The following is a 17,416-nucleotide window of genomic DNA, read 5'->3' as shown; positions in this document are numbered from 1 at the left end:
AGAACTCTGAAAAAGGAGATTAAAAAGGACATCAGAAAATGCAAAGATGTCCCTTGCTTCTGGATATGCAGAACAAATACTGTCAAAATGCCCATACTCCCAAAGTTGTTATACACATTCAATGCAGTCCCAATCAAAATATCAACAGCACACTTTACGGATCTACAGAAAACAATCCTAAGATTCATATGGAGCCAGAAAAGACCCAGAATAGCAAAAGTGGTTTGGAGCAACAAAAGCAAAACCGAAGGCCTAGCAATATCTGACTTTAAGTTATACTACCAAGCAATAGTGAAACAAAAGCATGGTACTGCAACAAAAACATAAAAGGACCAGTGAAACAAAATTGAGGATCTAGAAACTTCCTCATATACATTCAGCTATTTGATCTTTGACAAAGGGCTAAAAGCATATGTTAGAGGAGATAGCCTATTCAACAAGAGGTACTGGGAAAACTGGTTTTTCTATTTGTAGAAGATTGAAACTGGACTCTTATCTCTAACCATATACTACATGTAAATCAGAATAGATCAAAGATCTGGACATTAAAGCTACAGAAAAGTAAAATAGGTAAAACACTTGAAGACATAGGTGTTGGAAAAGATTTTCTAAACAGAACCTCAACTGCACAAGAAATAACAGCACAAATAATCAGTGGGATTATATCAGACTAGCTTCTGTACAGCAGAAGAACCATTTAGTAGAGTGAAGAAACAACCTGAAGAACAGGAAAAAATGTGCCAGCTACTCAGACAGAGGAGTAATATCTAGAATACATATACTGGTCAACAAATATGTGAAAAAATGCTCATCTTTAGCCACCAGAGAAATGAAAATTAAAACAATACTAAGATTCCATCTTACTCCAGAAAGAATGGCAATCATTAAAAAAAAAATCAAATAATAACAAGTGCTGGTGAGGCTGTGGTGAAAAATGCACCCTCCTTCACTGTTGCTGACAGTGTGAACTAGTACAGCCCATTATGGAAATCAGTATGGAGATTTCTCAAAAGGCTGAAATCAGAAATCCTATCTGACCCAGAGATCCCCCTGCTAGGTATCTTCCCCAGACGGCTTAGGACATCATACTACAGTGATACATGGATACTGATATTTATTGCTGCACAGTTGGTAATAGCTAAATCCTGGAAGCAGCCTGTGTACCCATCAACAGAGGACTGGGTAAAGAAAATCTGGTATCTACATGTAATGGAGCCCTACTCAGCTATAAAGAATGACAAATTTGTAGGAAATTGGATGCACCTGGAAAATATACTGTTCGGTCACACACGCAAGCTGAGATACCATACAGGATCTCTCACTTGAGGCAAAATGCAAACAAAGAAAATGAGAAAGGATGGCTAGAAAGAAACAAGGGGAGGGATCTCTCGCAATAGGGAAGTGGGCTAAGGAACCGTGAGTGAAGAGTGAGGAGGAGGGGAAGGGGAAATACATAGAATAAAGATGTGCCATCTACAGGAACATAGTAGTCTCAATGAATGTAAACACTGCCTGCCATCACATGAGCTACGATTAGTAATATTAGCAAGAATGAAAATTGGAATAGGGGAATCAGAGGAGGACGGAGAAAGAGGAAGGGAAGGAGAAGGGGATTTTAGGAAAGAAACAAACTGTGGCATACACAGGTACCCACTCCCAAGGATGACTGCAAACTGTGTACCAACAACATAAAACAATTTTCAGAAGATCCCTCTTCTTTCTCTTGGGGGCGGCCGGGAGGCTTTCCACAGGCCTGCGTTCACATGTAGAACACAACTCTTTTCCACCTTCAGTATACAGCATCCTTGCCTTTTCAGTGCACCTTGTCCAGTTATTTGTTTGGGATGCCAAGAACCTGGAAGGAAGCCCACAGGACCCTTTACCTGGTAGCACAGCTAGCTTCTGCAGACTCAGAGTACATAAGCTGCGGGGCCATGGTGGTTCTACCTCGATGGTGCGCAGCCTGCCCGGGGTCCTGCACAGAAATTCCTCAGCAAGGCAGAGCAACCACACAGGAGCCTCTCAATATGGGGTGTGTGCTGCTGCCGAGATCCCAGGAAGAGACTTAGTTAGCAGCCTGTGCGCACCTCCGGCCTGTGAGAGCTGCAGCATGACTTGTGCCAAGAAAAGCCCAGGCCTTGGGGGCCTGATCCCCACTGCATTATGCCCTGAAGGTGGGACAGGGAGTGAAGGAAGATCACTGGGGATCTGAGACAATGTTTTCCTGTTGGATTTTGGATTTACTTGGCTCTAGTTACCTCCTTTTTCTTTTTTACTGATTTCTCTCTCTTGAAAAGGAGTATCCCCCCCATGCCTGCCCCACTATTATATTTTAAATATAGATCAGTTGTTTCGACTTCACAGGCACCCAGCTGGAGATCATTTGCTTCAGAATGAATCATGCCTTGAGGCTCATACAGATCTGACTCCAAGTAATGCCGGGCTTCCTGTGCACCAGTACCTTGTGTGGCTCCGCATTTCCCAACCTCATTTAAGCATCAAGCCTCTTTTCTCATGTAATATTTATTAACTTTCCATGGAACCAGTGTCCTTAGGAGCCCACTGTGGGAGGCCCTGAGCCGAGAGGCAGTTCACTGTGCAGAAGTACCTATTCACTTTCTGGGCTGTGGCTCAGGGCCCAGCGGCTGGGGGAGGTCTGTCAACTGCCTCACTGGGCCTGGAAACCCAGGTCCCTTGGGTGAAAGGGTGAACGACTGGAAGAGTGGTTATGAGTGTGTGTTCCTGGAAGCCTCCTGGGCTCAAATTCTGGCACTGCTGATAGACCTTGGCAGCTTATTTAATCTCCCTGTACCTCAGTTTCCCCATTTATAAAATGGAAATGGTCATAGTAGTCGGGCTGCCATGAGATCAGATGAATGAAAAGATCCATAACATATAGAACGTCCTTGATACCTTGTGAGTTTCTGATGGCCGGGTGGCCAGGTCTCTGTATGCTGTCCACTGCCAACACGTCTGGGCTTTTCCGTTCATTGTACTTCAGCCAGTGGGGAACCCACACACCCCTTTAAAATGCCTAGGAAACACTGCCTAAGGCCCATTCACACCGGCACTGGTAAGGGTTAACCATCATTTGAGACTACCTCAGGCTGCCGTTATCTGGAAGATTGTGCTTAAGTAGAAATCTGAGAAACGCCAGTTTTAGCCACAGGAGGTACGGAGGGGTAATGTGCAGAGCAGCACTAAGAAAGGACGCGGCCTCCTCTCCTTGGGGCGGCTGTGCCGGGCACTCTGCTGTACTTGGCTATCCACTGAGGAAACAGTAATAGGAGCATTAAGCCACCTCATCCTCCCTCTGGTGCTGCCCGCTAAGAGCTTCCTGGATGGGGAGGAGAACCAGGAGCCCTCTTGGGTTTTCCTGACCTGTCTGAAGTTGCCCACCCTCCTCCCTTTCTGGAGACAGCCTCTGGGCCACCTTTTTCTTCCGTTTTATCTCTGGAGCTTTCCAGTCATAGATCCCTATCTGTGAGGTTAATGGGGTGTCTCCCATGGGGGGCTGGTAGGGGGCACCCAGAGTCAGCTCCACACACCCACCCTTGCTACACATGGGTTCATTCTAGATACAAGGGGGCAGCCCTGTGGCCACAAGGTCTAGTAGACTCCTTCAGCTTCTGCCTTCCCCAGAGTTGCTGGCCCTCCATCCTCAGAATGGATGCTTTGGTTCCCAGTTGACACTTCCGGTTAGAAGCCAGAGCAGATTGTGTTAAAGATCATCCACACCAAGTTTTCGAGGCTGACTTGGAAGAATAACAGAGAGAAGGAGTATGCCTTGTAAGGAGCTTCAGTGGCACCTAGAAGTATTCCAAGTCTCAGGCGCACAGGACAAAGGCTCAGCTGCAGGTGCTCAGAGCCGATCCGGAGAGCGGAGTACCAGTGGGCAGGAAGTTCACTAGGGATAAAACCCCAAGACCCAGCGCTGCACAACATTCTGCACCTTCATGGGCTCTCCTGTCTCCTAGTCCCGCTTCTTCTCTCTTCCGCCTTTAGCTCTCCACAGCTCACCAGAAAAGTTGGCTGGGTCAGGGAAATAGGAACCTTGCATAGATACAGACCTATATTTAAATATCACCTGCACTTAAAGGGACCTGGCCAGGCTTCTCTTTTCCTAAGGAGCAAAATTAAATCTGGCTGCTTCAGAAGTTCCGTGACTTTGCTAAGCAAAGACTGCTGTTCACGTGAGAAATAAATTTTAGGTAAAATATCTCAGGAGCCTAGTTCTTGGAAATATTTTCCAGTCTGGAAAATATATTATGGAGAAGTAAATTAACCAGCATGGTTTTCTCTCACAACCGAATGTCAAAATACTGCCCTCTTCATACTCCCTGGGAATTTAAACAGTGCGGCCCGGATCACACAGACTCCTCTCTCACTGCTGGCTGCTGCACCTCGTTTCTGCAGGGCTGTTTTTGGACAGCTGTGGATTGGGAGGAGTGGCTTTCAGGAGTCCAGGATGAGAAGCCAGGCTGGAAGCAGCACAGAGAAAGCGACTGGAAGGAGACATTCACAGGAGAGTAAAGCGCTTGCCTTCTAGAGTATGGGAAAGAAGAGGACCGTGGCTCTGCATGTTTGCTTGGTTACTCTTGTTGCTTTTGCTGCCTGCCCCTGTGCCAACCTTTCATTGCTCTTTGGACTATGGTCCTTTCTGTCCTTGTGTACCTCACAGAATTACTCAGCAGGAAGCAGGACAGAAAACCGGACGTGACCTGAGAACCTGTACCCCAGCCAGGAAACTGCCAAGTGCCTTTGCTCTGCTTGGCAGGCAGGACCTGGCAAGGAACGCCAGCTGCACTGTTGTGACCCAGCAGAAAATGAATGGCTCCGGAGAAATGTCATCCAGGAACTAACGGGTGGGGATCCCCCAGATCCACACTGGCCTGGCACATGTTCTCTAAATTCTTCCTCACTCAGCAGATACTCTGCGGGGTCTCTGCCCCGCGCTGCAGAGAGAGCAGTGCACAATCAGGCATGAAGCCTTGGCCCCACGGGGCTCCAGCCTAGTGGGCAAGAGAGGACGCAAAGAAGAAAATCATACCATCTGGTGAGCGGTAAACGTGACAGAGCAAAAGGAGACAAGGAAAGGGAGAGGGAGTGCCAGGTGAGAGCGAGGGCAGGGTGTTCCATGCCAGGCCAGGTGATGTGGGCACCTGTGCCGAGACAGTGACATTTAAAAAAGGGACTCTAACCAGGGTGCAGCCCGGGCATTGACAGGCGCAATCAGGGCACACATACATGTCTTACAACCAGGTTTTTTTAGGGCTTCATTCTCTTCTTTTTTTGAGCTAGATCTCCCTAGCTCCCTCAGGCTAAGCTCTAACACCTGGGAGATCCCCTGGAAATCCTCCTGCCTCAAGTTCCCAAGCAGCTCTGACTACAGGCACTGGCCACTGTGCTGGGCTGGGTACCTTGTTATTTTGTGCATTCAGTTCTCCAGACACTGGAGGAAGGTTTCCCAGTGTAAATCAGAAAACGGGCCCAGAGGGAAAAGACTGTAAAAGGGAAAGACCCAACATGCTGCTTTTCCTTCTATATCCATTCTCTCCTTCTTTCTTTTGATGTAGACCTGCCTAAAGGCACTTTGGTATACAGGCAAGAGGCTTCCCAGCCTGGGGTCCTTTGGCTTAGCCCCTCTCTAGCCAGGTGGGGCCATGGGACCAAGTTCTGGCTATGGAACATGCAATGGTTTAGATCTAAAATGCTCCCCAGAAGTCTCATATGCTTAAAAGGCCATTGGATGTGGGGGTTCAATACTCATCAGTGGACCAATCCAGTGAGCTCATAGCTAAATGTGGTATTGGGAGCTCAGGCCTGCTCAGAGGAGGCGGGTCACCGGGGTCATGACCTGGATGGGTGTATTCCTCCCCACTTCCCCCTTCTTTGTTTCCTGACCGCCAAGGGTTGAGGAGCTTTCCTCCGCCACACACTTCCACCATGCCCTTTCCGCCTTGGAGCTGGCAAACCATGGACTGAACCTTCTGCAAACCATGATCCAAAATAAACCTCCTCCTTTAAGTTGCCATGGTGGGTATTATGTTCCAGTCACAGGAAAGCCTGCTAATAATACGGGGCATGAATGGAAGTGATGCATATAAGTCCTGGGTCCATTGTGACCTCAGGGCCAATGCCAGGTGCCTGCTCTGGACTGTTCAGACAGAAATAAGCTTCTATCAGGCATTTAAGTCTTTGTTACAGTAGCTTCACTTGTATCCCACCTGTGTGGGTCACAGGAAATAGAAGACCCAGCAGACGAGACAGAGAGATCTTCGGCATGGTGGTAAAGGGAAATGGAGCCCAGACAGATGGACAGCTCTTGCCAAGACATGGAACAGCTGGTCCAATTGGAGCTGTGTATAATTGTTTTTTAACTTGGCTACACTAGGAATTGAACCCAGGGCCTGGTGCATGCTAGGCAAGTGCTCTGCCACTGAGCTACGTCCAAGCTTTTTTTTTTTTGAGGACAGAATGCCCAGATGGACTGACACAGATTCTTATTTGTCCTTAGCATCTCTTGTGCTGCTGACAGTTCTGTTCTCAAGCTGCATACCTGCCCAGGTGAGAAGTACTGGGCTCTGAACTGCTTCTGAGAGCAGAGCTGGAAGGTGCTTCCAAGCAGGAAAGGCAGAGCTGCCCATTCCCACTGACCATGTCTCTGGGGTCACCTGCGTCTCCAAGACTCCTTTGGGACCTCTCTGGCTTCCTCGGAGGTGGCTCCGGTAAACTCCTGGGGAAGCTGAACAAGCACAGGACACGAGCCAGTCCTCAGCTTCTCTTGTGAGTATTTTACCACGATTGTGGTAACACAGCTAGGTGATATTTGCTATTGCTATTCAAAAGGAAAATGCACTGCTTAGGGATATTATGGGGAATAAAACTATAGGGAGAGGCATTAGAATAAATACAACAGAAATGAACTAAAGCCCACCTGTGTGGGAGGGAGGGAGGGAGACCGTTGGAGGCCCACACAGGCCTCTATGGTACTTTACGAAGAACCTTAGAAACATTCTCTGTGTAGGTTTCATTTCTGACCTAGCCGATAGATACATAGATAAGTAGAAGTGTACAGTGGAGGAGGAGGAGGAGGAGGAGGGGGAGGGGGAGGAGGAATGTGCAAGTACAACAAAGAAGAAGGAGACAGCAGGGGGAGGAACTCAAGGAAGCAGGAGCCAGAAGTGTGAGAAAATACAGGTGAGAGGCCCTGAGTGGACCAGGGCTGCGCCCACCTCCTGAGGCCGTTCCTGGTGTGGGGCAGTGTGGAACTTGCACCGTCTACTGCAGTCTCCGTTGAAAGGAGTGGTCAGGGCTCATTGGGGAAAAACTCAGAAATATAAAAGCATTAAATGGGTAAATGAAAAAATGGGATGTGAAATGAAAAAGATGATTAATGAACCCTAAACATGAAGTAGGCTAGTGCTGACATATTTAAATTATTTGTCATAGGTACTTTAAAAATTACATCAAACATTTATATTTAAACAGTGATGACACCACATCTTTAATTATAATGGTAGGGACAAACACAAATAAAGATTTAAGATGGTGCATTTCATATTAATAATATCCCTTAAAGTCTTGAGAATGTGGAACAAAACTAGATACAAATCACAAGTCAGCTGGGTGTGGTTGCGCATGCCTGTAATCCCAGCACTCAGGAGGCTGAGGCAGGGGGATTGTTGTGAGTTCAAGACCAGCCTGGGTTACAAAGTGAGCTCAAGGCCACCCTGAACTGCACAGTGAGACCCTGTCTCAAAAAGACCAAAAAAAAAAAAAAAAAAAAAAAAAATCACAAGTCATCTCTAGCTACTTATTAGAAAAAAATTAACTGTCCTCACTGGAGACCACAGAAGGAAATTAACTTAATCTTGCAATTCTAGAACACACAATTAAACTTCATGGTAAGGGATTCTTACATTTTTAAGGTGTGTGAGTCATAGAAGGAATCATTTAGGGTTGTGTTTCTCAAATTTAGCTTCTTTCTCAGATATATTTAGGGGGGCTACCAGTTTTCTGCAATACTGTTTTACATTTCATGTTTTAATATTTCTGGTACTCTAAAGTATTAGTACATTGCTTTTGTATGTAACAGTATTGCTAGGTGTCTATACACTCTGCCCCAAATTGCCACCCTTGTGGCCCCAGAGGCCCCCGGTGAGGATCAAGACTTAATTTTTTTGTACAGGTTTTCACATTGGGTTCTTACACCCTCCACAGAACTGGGAAACACTGAAGCAAGTTTTGAGCACTGGTTCTCAAGGCAGGGTAGGGACAGTGGGTGCATGCGATTTGAAAAAAAAAAAAGTTCAAAATATCCATTGAGCCGGGCATGGTGGTGCACACTTATAATCCCAGCACTTGGGAGGCTGAGGCAGGAGAATCGTTGCAAGTTCGAGACTAGCCTGGGCTACATAGTGAGCTCAAGGCCAGCCTGAAGTGCATAGTGAGAGACCCTGCCCAAAAAGGCCAAAAAAAAAAAAAAAAAAAATCCATTGATTTCATCACCTAAAGCCAGTCTCAGCCGAATAACTTCAGCTGATGGGCTATAGCAGAAAACTAGTGGGGGATTCTGGATACACATGGCTGAAAAACACTGCCTTGGAGCTGGAGGTGCTGGCACTCAGAGAAGGGTTCATTAGAAACGTGCTGAAGAGAAAGAACACCTTTCGGATCAGTGACTCTTAAACCAGAACATGTGGTGGTCTCCTGGAACCCACATGCCAACCCAGAAGAAACCCACAATAGTCCATCAACCTCCTTGGCCCCATGATGAAGGGCAAGGTGGTCTACTTTTTAATTCTGAGGCAAAAGAAGAAAACAAAAGGCTGGTTTTGCTCCAAATCCCGTGACCAGGAAATGCCATCATCCTTCTCCATGTCATCCAGTTCTCAAGGCAGGACAGCAGCACGGGGTCTGTTCTGCTAGGAAAGAAACACAGAATTGGATCTTGCGCAATAAATTACTGCGTCATTTCCCCTTTCATCATCAGCAGGCGCGGTCTGGCTGTTTAAGCACACTTTGCCATAGATGGCCTTGGGGTGGAGGCGCCAGCCCCGTGGGGACATCATAGACTGCTGAAGGAGGAGGATAATGCAGAGAAAGCAGGCTTTGTGAACAGCTGACTCTAATGCCCGCACCAAAATATATGGGGAGATGGTATCTCCCTTCCCCTCCTATTCTCAAGCTAATCCTAAAGTACTAAACATGCTCCAGAGCAGAGAACATTCAGAGCCACTAATTGTTTTTGGTTTATATTTTTTTCTTTTCTTTTCATTTCTTTCTTCCTTTTCTTTTTTTCCTTTCTTTTCTTGTCTTTTTTTCTTTCCTTTTCTTTCCTCTTTCTGTCTGTCTGTCTGTCTGTCTTTTTTAGACAGGGTCTCTCTATGGAGCTCAGGCTGCCATCAAATTCCCTGCGATCCTCCTGCCTCAGCCTCTCGAGTGCTGGGATTACAGGTATGTGCCACCATGCCAGCTCTAATTGGGCTTCTAGTGTTTTAGAACATGGTGTAAGGCCAAAAAGTGAACACGGATACACAATACTCTCCTGTGATGATGAGGTGGCACGTTGCGATTGGAAGATCTACAATTGGCTATTGAGTATTTTGTGTCAGAGGACTCGGATGTATTTTTTTTCAAACATTTTTTTCTCTTCTGTTGCTGTTCTGAGTAACCATCCCAAATTATGCATGCCCCAGGGATAAATTACTATTCCCTGGCAGTACGTCCCCTCAAAGAACCTTCTGGTTCAAGAGCCACTCATTTCTCTGATTGAAGAAACACTCAGGTCCTTCTGAGTCAGAGGCAGCAGGATGGCCCCGTGTGGACGATTGCTGGCACAGGCTGCTGGGGAGCTGCTGGGGGGAGTCACTCACCCAACCCCAACAGCAGCCTGGTTTCTGCCTAAATAGCTCATTACCCCACGATCTCCCACGGAGCCAAAGGTCTCCTTCAGTTTGGTGATTTTATTATGCTTTGTTTCGGCTTTGGGGAAGCCAGTTAGAAGCTTTGCAATGAAGCAAAAATGACCGCAATTTCACACTGCACAGAGAAGAGATCCAAACCCCTTCTGTGTGCTCTGGCCCTGCCCAGCTTCTTCCCGCTCTGCCTTCCCACTGTATGTTCCGCAGCCTGCTCTCACGTTCTTTCTGCTCCCAGAATGTTCCTTACTTGTCGCCATGTGTGTATTATTCACTCCCTCTGTCTGAGCAACTGCACTTGGCTGTCTCCCCGGGAGCCAGCCTCTCCCGAGAAAGGCCCCCTTTCCCGCACTAGCTCAACTTGCCGCCAGGGTCCTGGCCTGGTGTCGCACTGTCCCACACGCTCCAGGGATGACTGGCTGACTTGGGAGCTGCCTACCTCCCCAGAACGTAAGCTCCACGCTCCCGCTAGGTGTGTCTCTACTTGAGTGCGGTGCCTGGCACCTGAGAAACGCTCAACAAATATTGGTCAAAGGAAGGCTGAGTAATGGTTTCCCCCATTCGCACAATCCATCTTTTCAGAAAATGTGGAATTCAGAAATTATTGACGTCACAGTTCCTCAGATCACCCCCAAATCATCCTTTCCCTCCCCCAGTGTACTTCCAGTCTCCCCTGTCACCCACCTGGAGTCACTGCAGGGCGCCGATCTGCTTCAGCCGGGGCACCAGCTCCCCGTTTTGCTGCAAGGCGGTCAAATCACTGCAGCCCCCTATGCAGTCTCTACCGAGGAACACCCGGGGTACCTACGAAAACAACCAGCCCAGACCCAGCAAGCAATTTAATTCCTAGCAGATCAGAGTGCATGATAATTTCTTCTTCTTCTGGACACTTCCTGTGATCCAAACCTTTCCAAACCGCTGTTCAACCACCCGCTGCCTGTTCTCTTGGGACAGACATTCTAAGCATTACGAGTAAAATTATTTATTAAAGAAGGCTTTTAAGCCAGAATATTTTTCAAGCCGAGTAGGCTGTGCCTTTGATTATCCAACATGTCAAGGGGATTTAAGAATGTCACTCTATGCAAACGTGTTTCCTGGAAGGAACATTTTTTGGTGGTAGCCAGATCACCTTGACTCATCCCAGTTTCCCTGTAGCTGGGACCACACCTGAAGACCTTAAGCTGGGCCACCACCCAGCAAGGCATGTGTTTCTAAGTACAGCTTGGAAAGTATTTGCCTTTGGTCTCTGTGTCTGATTTGTAGTTCTGCCATTTATTAAATACAGTTCTCTCTGCTGTTAAAGCATAGGTGAGCTGTGCCCTCTAGTAGGGGACTGTGGAGTGGTGTCTAGGCCTCCTTTGATCAGAGGCTCTGGTACCAAGGACACTCATCTGTTTTGGTTTTTACGAGGCCGGGGTGGGTGACCCAAGGCCATACTGACAAGGCCATTGTACTTGCTGAATAATGGCTTCCTGTCTAGTCTACTCCTACTGCTGCTAAGTACCCACACATTCTGGAAGTCCAGAGGGTTTTAGAATTCTGAGGGAAGAGAAATTCCCCTCTGGACACAATAGGCAACTTCCAGGCCAACGGTGTCCCAGAGGATGATGGGTAATGAGGAAGGGACCGCCCCCTTGGCAAGTTCTTTCTTTGAATACAAGGAACGTACAGCAGCAGAGGGATGGGAGATAGGAAAGGCAGAATACAGTGAGAATATCTGTCAAAGGACTTGATTTTCCTCAGAAAGCATAATACTATAATTCAAGCAAATTTTCCAAAAGTGAGAAAGATGAGAAAAAGGGCTGAGTTATTTATTGTAGAGAAGTTCTTGTAGTATTTATAGTAAGAAGGGGGTCTGATGGCAGCAGACTTTAAAAGTAAAAGCTAACACTAAAAATGAATCCTGTACCACAATCCACAGCTATTTCCTGTGCCCTGAGAGTGGGAAAAGACCCACAGGACTCCTTTCTGGCAGGTGCCTGGTCGCATCCCGCTAGGCCCCAGAAATCATTTTCATCGATTGAGAAGAGAAAATTTGTAGAAGAGGCGGGAGAGAAGTCTAAAACTTCCCCCAAGTCTTGGCCACTGCTTTAGAGAAAATAAAGTTTCTTCTGCCCACATCTTCGGGGCCCTCTAACTTCTTTCTCCCTGGAAACCCTTGGCTGTGGCTGTAACAGGTAACAGGATTCTAACACCATTCTACTGCAGGGCTCCTGCAGCGAAAGGCACTGCTAATTAAATAAAAACCGTCTGAGGTTTACATGAGGAAGCCGTACACTCTTTCTTAAACTTCTGCATTTTCAGGGAAAATGAGGAATCCTCATGACTCCTAAGCCGGCCAGGGCTCCACACCACATTTCTGCCTCTCTCTTGACTTGGTCGCCATCCACGGAGTCGACTCTTCCTTCCGACGGCATCCCGGAAGGACTGACTCAAACGCAGATTGCTACTCTCCTACCCCTCACTGACTTCTGATGCGGTGCAGCAGCTTAGAGCATTTACATTTCTAACAAGTGACGGGGTGCAGCTGCCACCCCAGGGTCACATTTTTCACCCTGGTCTATACCAAGTAGTCATTTATTCCTCCAGGGTAACTGAGACTTTGGAAACTGCAGCCCCAGAGGGATCGCCAACCCCAAGACGGCCCGCAGGCTGGCCCCAGGGCGGAGTCTGTGCTCAGGGGCCATCTGGCAAAGCAGCTGGCCGGCCTGCGAGCTGGAAGGCTCCTTTCCCCTCCCCTCCCCCGAGAGCCCAGACCGCAGCCAAACAGCCTTAAATCACACAAATCGCGCAGTTGCCGGCATCCTCTGGGCCGCACTGGAGAGGCGAGGAGGCTCCCAGGTGAGGACACAGGAAACAGCCGAGCTGGTGGCTCAGCTGAGGAAAGAAGATAAAACACCCTGCCCTGCTGTGGAGCCCTCACTGTCCCAACGGTCACAAGAACTGGGTCCCGCGGCGCCCTTGCTCTCTGGAGCGGGCTTTCCCACCTTACATGCACCAACATAAACCCCTTTCTCAGCATTCTCCAGTATAGCCTAAAGCCTCAGTTGTTTCTCAGCTCAACCACCGCTGCTTCCTGTTTTCTGCCTTTAAGCCGCACCCTGGTCCTTCCCAGATCCCTTCCTCCCCCGGCACCCAGAGGGACCCCTTCAACACTGGGTAAAATGGAGTCACTCCTCTGCTTGAAAACCCCTCAGGGTGGCTCATCTGGTTCCAGAACCCACCTCAGTCCATGTGATAGGAGTGGAACGACTTCCTGACCCATCTTCTCAGATGTGCTCCTCTGACTCTCCTAACTCACAATGCTACAGCCACACTGACCTCTTTGCCATTCTGCAAGGTACATTTCTACCACAGGACCTTTGCACTTGTTGTTTTTGCTGCCTGGCCTGGGCCTCTAAATTCCTGATTGCCTTCTCCATGACCTCATATAGAAACCTGCTCAAATATTCCCTTCTTAGGCCCTCATGGTTCCATTTCAAAGTACCCTGCTGCCTACCCCCCACCTACTCCTACTTACTGTTTTTACTTACCTCCCCAAATGCCATTTCATTAGTCATTATCTCTCCCACTAGAGTGCAAGTTTGAAAAGGCTTCATCACCCCACCCGACCCCGACCCATGGCTGTTTCACACATCTAGAAAAGAGCCTGGTGCATAGCAGGTGATTAAAAACTTTTTTTTTCTTTGCATCCAGCAAAACCATTCCTTTTGTGAAGAAAAACTAAACTTTCTCAGCCCTACAAAAATTGAGAGAATTTGTTGTCAATAGACCTGCCTTGCAAAAAGTATTCCAAGATGTTCTTCTGGGAGAATAAAGATGCTGTGGGTCAGAAACTCCACTCTTAGAAAGAAAGGAAGAGCGTTACAGGAGGGACAAACAAGGGCCCCAAACCCTATACCCTAACCCCCAAACTAAGCCTAACCCTAAACCCTAACTAGAAAGCTAAACCCTAACCCTAACCCAAGAGGCTGCACCAAGCTCTCCTGACGGAAGTGTGAGTTTCCACCACCAGGGAAGTCCTGCTGAGCTCCTCTGTCCCGGCAGCCCAGGTCACTCCAGGGTAGTTAAGACAGCAAGTACTCTCATGGTTTCTTCTTGATTGTAAACACTATACTACAGCGGTCAGGGGCAGATAATTTTGAAGGACTTTTCCTTGCCTGTAGCAGAATGCATTCTGGACCCAAACTGTGAGCCGTATTTCTTAAACTTAACACACTGCTGCAGAAAAACTGTTTCTTTAAAAAGAAATGAAAACAAAAAGGTCAGTAAGGAAGAACTTTGCCTTTTCTGATCGAGAACAGATGCTGCTAGGCTAAGAACAGAACAGTCATTCCCAAACGGATGCAAATTGAAATCACCTGAAGGTCTTTCAAACCACTGGTGCCTGGCCCCAACAGACTCCAGCATAACTGTTCTGGGTATGATTTGGGCAGAGGGTTTAACAAAAAAATTCCCCCAGGTGCTTCTGTTCATCAGCAGAGTTTGGGAAACACTGGCTGAGAAGGTTTTGAGATAGGAGCAGAGGCAGGGCCACAAGGGTCTGTCATTGTGTCTCTGCTCCCGGACCTCCGCTCACAGCAGCAGGGTGCCATATTTCACCTTTTCCTGCATTGTGGTGCTGATTTCTGATTGGAAAGAAGGGGAGAGAACTCCTGGGCTGTACATCCAGAACTCAGAGAAAACCTGGTACGGCAAATGCACACTGAGAGGGACACTTCCGTCTGCTGGCGGTGTGTCCTAGAACACATCTCCTGAAGGGGAACTTAGGTGAACTGGGGGTACACTTCGTGTCGCCACCTGGAGCAGCAGGATCCCATAGGAAGCCCAGGCCCCTCAGTCCCATAGTGTGCTTGTCACAAGGGGGACTTCTGGTCACCCACTGTGGCTTTGCAGCTGGGATCTTTGAGGACCCCAGGGTGTATCTTGAGAGGGATCACAAAACAAGCCATTGTGACAGTCTGGCCAGAAGTCTGGCCCACTTGAAAAGTCCCGCCATTAATTTACAACAAGGAGCAAATAGACTGGAGAATTGGATTTTTCCACTGGGAGGAGCAGATAAGAAAGAATGAACAAATAAGGTTAGGGTTAAAGAAAGCGCAGAGAAAGAGCAAAGGGCAGCAGATCCATGGGGCCATGTGAAGACAGAAGGAAGTGTGCTCATGGGTCCACGTTGCATAGCAGAAATGTGCAGATCAAACCAGCCTCTCAGCCCACCTCCTGCTCCCAGCCCTGCATGCTGCAAACTGTCAGTTCCTGGAAGGGCTTAAAACAAAGCCGCCAGATGCAGCTTTGGGGACTCCGGCCAGCGGCTGGGCCCATTGACCAGGCGCACGCCAGCTGGGCTCCCTCCTCGGCTCCGAGAGGACCTTCTGGCTGCTCAGCTGCCCATTCAAGGGACCCATGTCTTCGCCTGGGCTCCCTCCCCCACACCCCGAAAGCCTCTGGAAGCCCTGAAGGACAGAGCGCTGGCAGTGTCCTAGAAAAGGCACAGACACACATCCGTTCACAGCCCTGAGAAGAAAACCCAGCCAGGATCCTTTCCACACGAACCCACGCTCACCGTTCTGGCGCCCGTCAGCTGTTGCAAATAATCCTGAATCTCATCTGTGTTGCTGGTGGCTGTAATATCCACGAATTCCAGAAGCCCTTCTTTGAAGGGCAATTGTCTGAGGATCTCTTGGGTCTTTTTGCAGTAGGGGCAGGTGGGTTTGATGAACACAACCACCTTTCCAGGACTGATTTTGCTGTTCACAAACGCTTGAGCCATGCTGACAGCAGCAGCCTCCTCAGAAGAACCCCCAGAGGCAGGTACAGCTCTGAGCTTTAAACTAAACGGGAGGGCCAGCTGGCTGCTATCTACTAAGGAACCTCCCCGGAGGAGGAGTTTGCCTGGTCGAGTTCGAGTCTTAAAGGGACAGCCCGTAAGTCACAGCAGGCCGGTGGGACTCACTATTTACTGAGCCTGTAAAAGCACAACTTGGTAGCTACGCGCCGCGTGACTTTGTCGTCTTTAGACCACCCAGGGTGCCTGCTCTTGGCAGAGATCAGAGTTCGCGGGAAGCACAGACCAGCTTAGGGGAGGAGGCCAATTCTTTGTGTCTTCCCTCTTGGTTTTTCAAATATAAACACAATTATTCACGAAACAAAAGCTGTGGCACCTGTATAGCGAAAGTGGGATTGAAATGGTGACTTGGCACCTGCTTGGCCAGGGTAGTGGGTGCTTGGTGTTGCAATGACCAGCATAGAATCACTTCTCAGCATCTGGAAAATTTGAAGATTGCACATGAGCATCTGGACTTGCAACTTCTCTTTGAAAAGTCAGGTCCAGCAATACTGAGCTCAGCGTTGCTTAGGGCAGCCGCGGTGGCCGGCAGTGGGCCCTAGATGCGGCCCCTTTGGTAGAAGCTGCCATTGGAGACTCCTGCCTCATCCCATCAGTATCTTCTGCAGCGTCCCATTCAGCCACTTCCTGGACTTCAGGCAGTCGATGAGGATTTTCCTCTGAGTCTGTCGCCTTCATTTTTCATTGTTTGCAGGCGAAGTAGGGTAGTTATTTAGCCACTGTATTCCTCATGTTAGAGGACACATGGCAGGGGCTGAGGACTAGAGCATCCGCTCTTCTGCAGAGTGCCTGTCCCCGCTACCAGGCAGAGCAAGAGCCTTCTACTCCCAGGCCTCCTTCAGACTCCTCCAGTGTGTGGTAAGTTAGATAAAGAATCAAGGAAAAATCAATTATCTATTTTCCCAGGAAATGTTATGTTGAAACTAAAGTGCAGTAAGTCCCTGACTAGGAACATTCAAGCTGGGAGCTTTCACAGGTGTGCTGTGTAAGGCTCACGTTGTCATTTGCTTACAAATGAATCCAATTTAGGAGCAATTTTCCCAGAGCGGAACTCACTCCTAAACTGGGGGCTTACTGTACTGTATCTTCAAAAAGTTAGGGCCAGGGCCGGAGCTGGATGCCACCATTGTCATGTTGGTGGGTTCTCAAACATTCTGTGGGTGAGCAGAGAAAAAAATAGACTCCCAGAAGCAGCTTTTTTGGAGGCTCAGCTTTGTGGCTCTAATTGTTATGTAAATAAAATTGGCAAAATGAGAAACTCCAATTCTGGGCTGAGAAAACTCCTTCCCCAGCAGTGCTAGGGCTGTGAGGCTCTAGGAGACATATCTGTGTCAGGCCTGGAGACCTCAGACCCAAAGTTTTACCTCCTCACAATAAGGTCAAGGTGAGACACTTTCCCCTCTTCTACCTCAGACTCAGGCGGCCAGGCCAGTCCCCTCCCTGTGGTCCGAACGTGGAGGCTCCGACCGCTGGAGGCCTATGCCTGGCATTTCCCTCAGAGTCTTTCTTTCCTCAGTGTCTGCTGTGGTCACTCCCTTCCCGCCATCTTTTTCCTCAGAATGTAGCTATGTTTAAGTCTCTCCCACGTTAAAAACCACCATCACTACTTCCTGTGTCTTGCTTTCCGGCCACTGCCTTTCATGAACGT

General features: G+C 48.3%; 1 protein-coding gene across 2 annotated transcripts; it reads right to left on the bottom strand.

Moving 5' to 3' along the window:
* Positions 1–8,750: 8,750 nt before the first annotated feature.
* On the bottom strand, positions 8,751–15,760 carry Glrx (glutaredoxin (thioltransferase)). 2 transcript variants are annotated; one of them, XM_005382234.2, is made up of 3 exons: positions 15,487–15,760; positions 10,608–10,727; positions 8,751–8,927 (listed from the first exon to the last, which is right to left on the bottom strand). In XM_005382234.2, exons 1-2 carry the CDS (start codon positions 15,691–15,693, stop codon positions 10,614–10,616), a joined length of 321 nt encoding a protein of 106 aa, XP_005382291.1. In that variant the 5' UTR covers positions 15,694–15,760; the 3' UTR covers positions 8,751–8,927; positions 10,608–10,613. The 2 variants fall into 2 exon arrangements, with proteins under 2 accessions (XP_005382291.1, XP_005382292.1); XM_005382235.2 differs by having other exon boundaries at positions 8,751–8,924; positions 15,487–15,757.
* Between the last annotated feature and the right edge of the window lie 1,656 nt (positions 15,761–17,416).

Source organism: Chinchilla lanigera, unplaced genomic scaffold (genome assembly GCF_000276665.1).
Source record: "Chinchilla lanigera isolate Chin_1 unplaced genomic scaffold, ChiLan1.0 scaffold00017, whole genome shotgun sequence".
NCBI classification, from domain to species: domain Eukaryota; kingdom Metazoa; phylum Chordata; class Mammalia; order Rodentia; family Chinchillidae; genus Chinchilla; species Chinchilla lanigera.
The sequence above is the reverse complement of the archived record's forward strand: the minus strand, read 5'-3'. Positions and strand labels throughout refer to the sequence as shown.